The sequence below is a fragment of the Corvus brachyrhynchos genome, unplaced genomic scaffold (genome assembly GCF_000691975.1).
Source record: "Corvus brachyrhynchos isolate BGI_N302 unplaced genomic scaffold, ASM69197v1 scaffold150, whole genome shotgun sequence".
Classification (NCBI taxonomy): Eukaryota; Metazoa; Chordata; class Aves; order Passeriformes; family Corvidae; genus Corvus; species Corvus brachyrhynchos.
Genome location: NW_008236162.1, coordinates 2,048,456 through 2,049,327, shown reverse-complemented (window position 1 = coordinate 2,049,327; position 872 = coordinate 2,048,456). Strand labels below are relative to the sequence as shown.

General features: G+C 61.9%; 1 protein-coding gene across 1 annotated transcript in view; it reads left to right on the top strand.

Moving 5' to 3' along the window:
- Positions 1-872, top strand: part of BMP1 (bone morphogenetic protein 1) — a 12,584-nt gene that overhangs the window by 10,229 nt on the left and 1,483 nt on the right. Inside the window, 3 exon segments of the mRNA XM_017732434.1 lie at positions 442-567; positions 644-771; positions 843-872. The exon segment at positions 843-872 is cut by the window's right edge and continues 38 nt beyond it. Of these exon segments, the coding sequence (XP_017587923.1) occupies positions 442-567; positions 644-771; positions 843-872 (284 nt within the window).

Sequence of the window (872 nt, the reverse complement as noted above, 5' to 3'; positions counted from 1 at the left end):
TGGTAGCTTTTTTTTTCTAACCCCCCCTTCCCCCCCTTGGTTTTGTCATTGACCAGCTGACCTTGTTTTTTTCCCCCCCCTCCCAATTTTTACCGTGTCTGTGACATTTCCTATCGATGAGTAAAGAGGGACTCCCGCGTCCTGGTCTTTCTTGTGCATCTTTGGTTGTCACTGTGTGTTTTTCTGCCTCTCCCCGTCCATCCCAGCAGCAGGTAATGGTGGCACCCATGGGTGAGCCCACGGGAGAGGAGGAGCCGTCCCGTCCCCCCGCGGGGGCCGGATCTGGAAGCGGGATGCTGGAGCTGCTTGCTGCTGGCCGGGGGCGCTTGCTTGGCTGGAGGGCAGCGGCTCGGGGCTGGGGTCCGGGGGGGCCGTCTTGGGATGGAATGCGCCGTTCCAGGCTTTCCCAGCCCGCTCAGCGATCCCTCTGCTCTCTCCCAGACAAGGATGAGTGCTCCAAGAACAACGGGGGCTGCCAGCACGAGTGCCTCAACTCCTTCGGCAGCTACGAGTGCCAGTGCCGCAGCGGCTTCGTGCTGCACGACAACAAGCACGACTGCAAGGAAGGTGGGTCCATCCTGCTCCCCATTCCCATGGGAACCCCATATCCACACATCCGTGACCCTCCTCGTTGTCCCGGCAGCTGGCTGTGACCACAAGGTGACGTCCGTCTCAGGGACCATCACCAGCCCCAACTGGCCCGATAAATACCCCAGTAAGAAGGAGTGCACCTGGGCCATCAGCACCACGCCGGGGCACCGCATCAAGCTGGTAGGGGTCGGGGGGTGGGTGGCACTGGGATCCCCTCCGCCGAGCCCTGGCCTCATCCATCACCTCCGCAGACCTTCTTGGAGCTGGATGTGGAGGCGCAG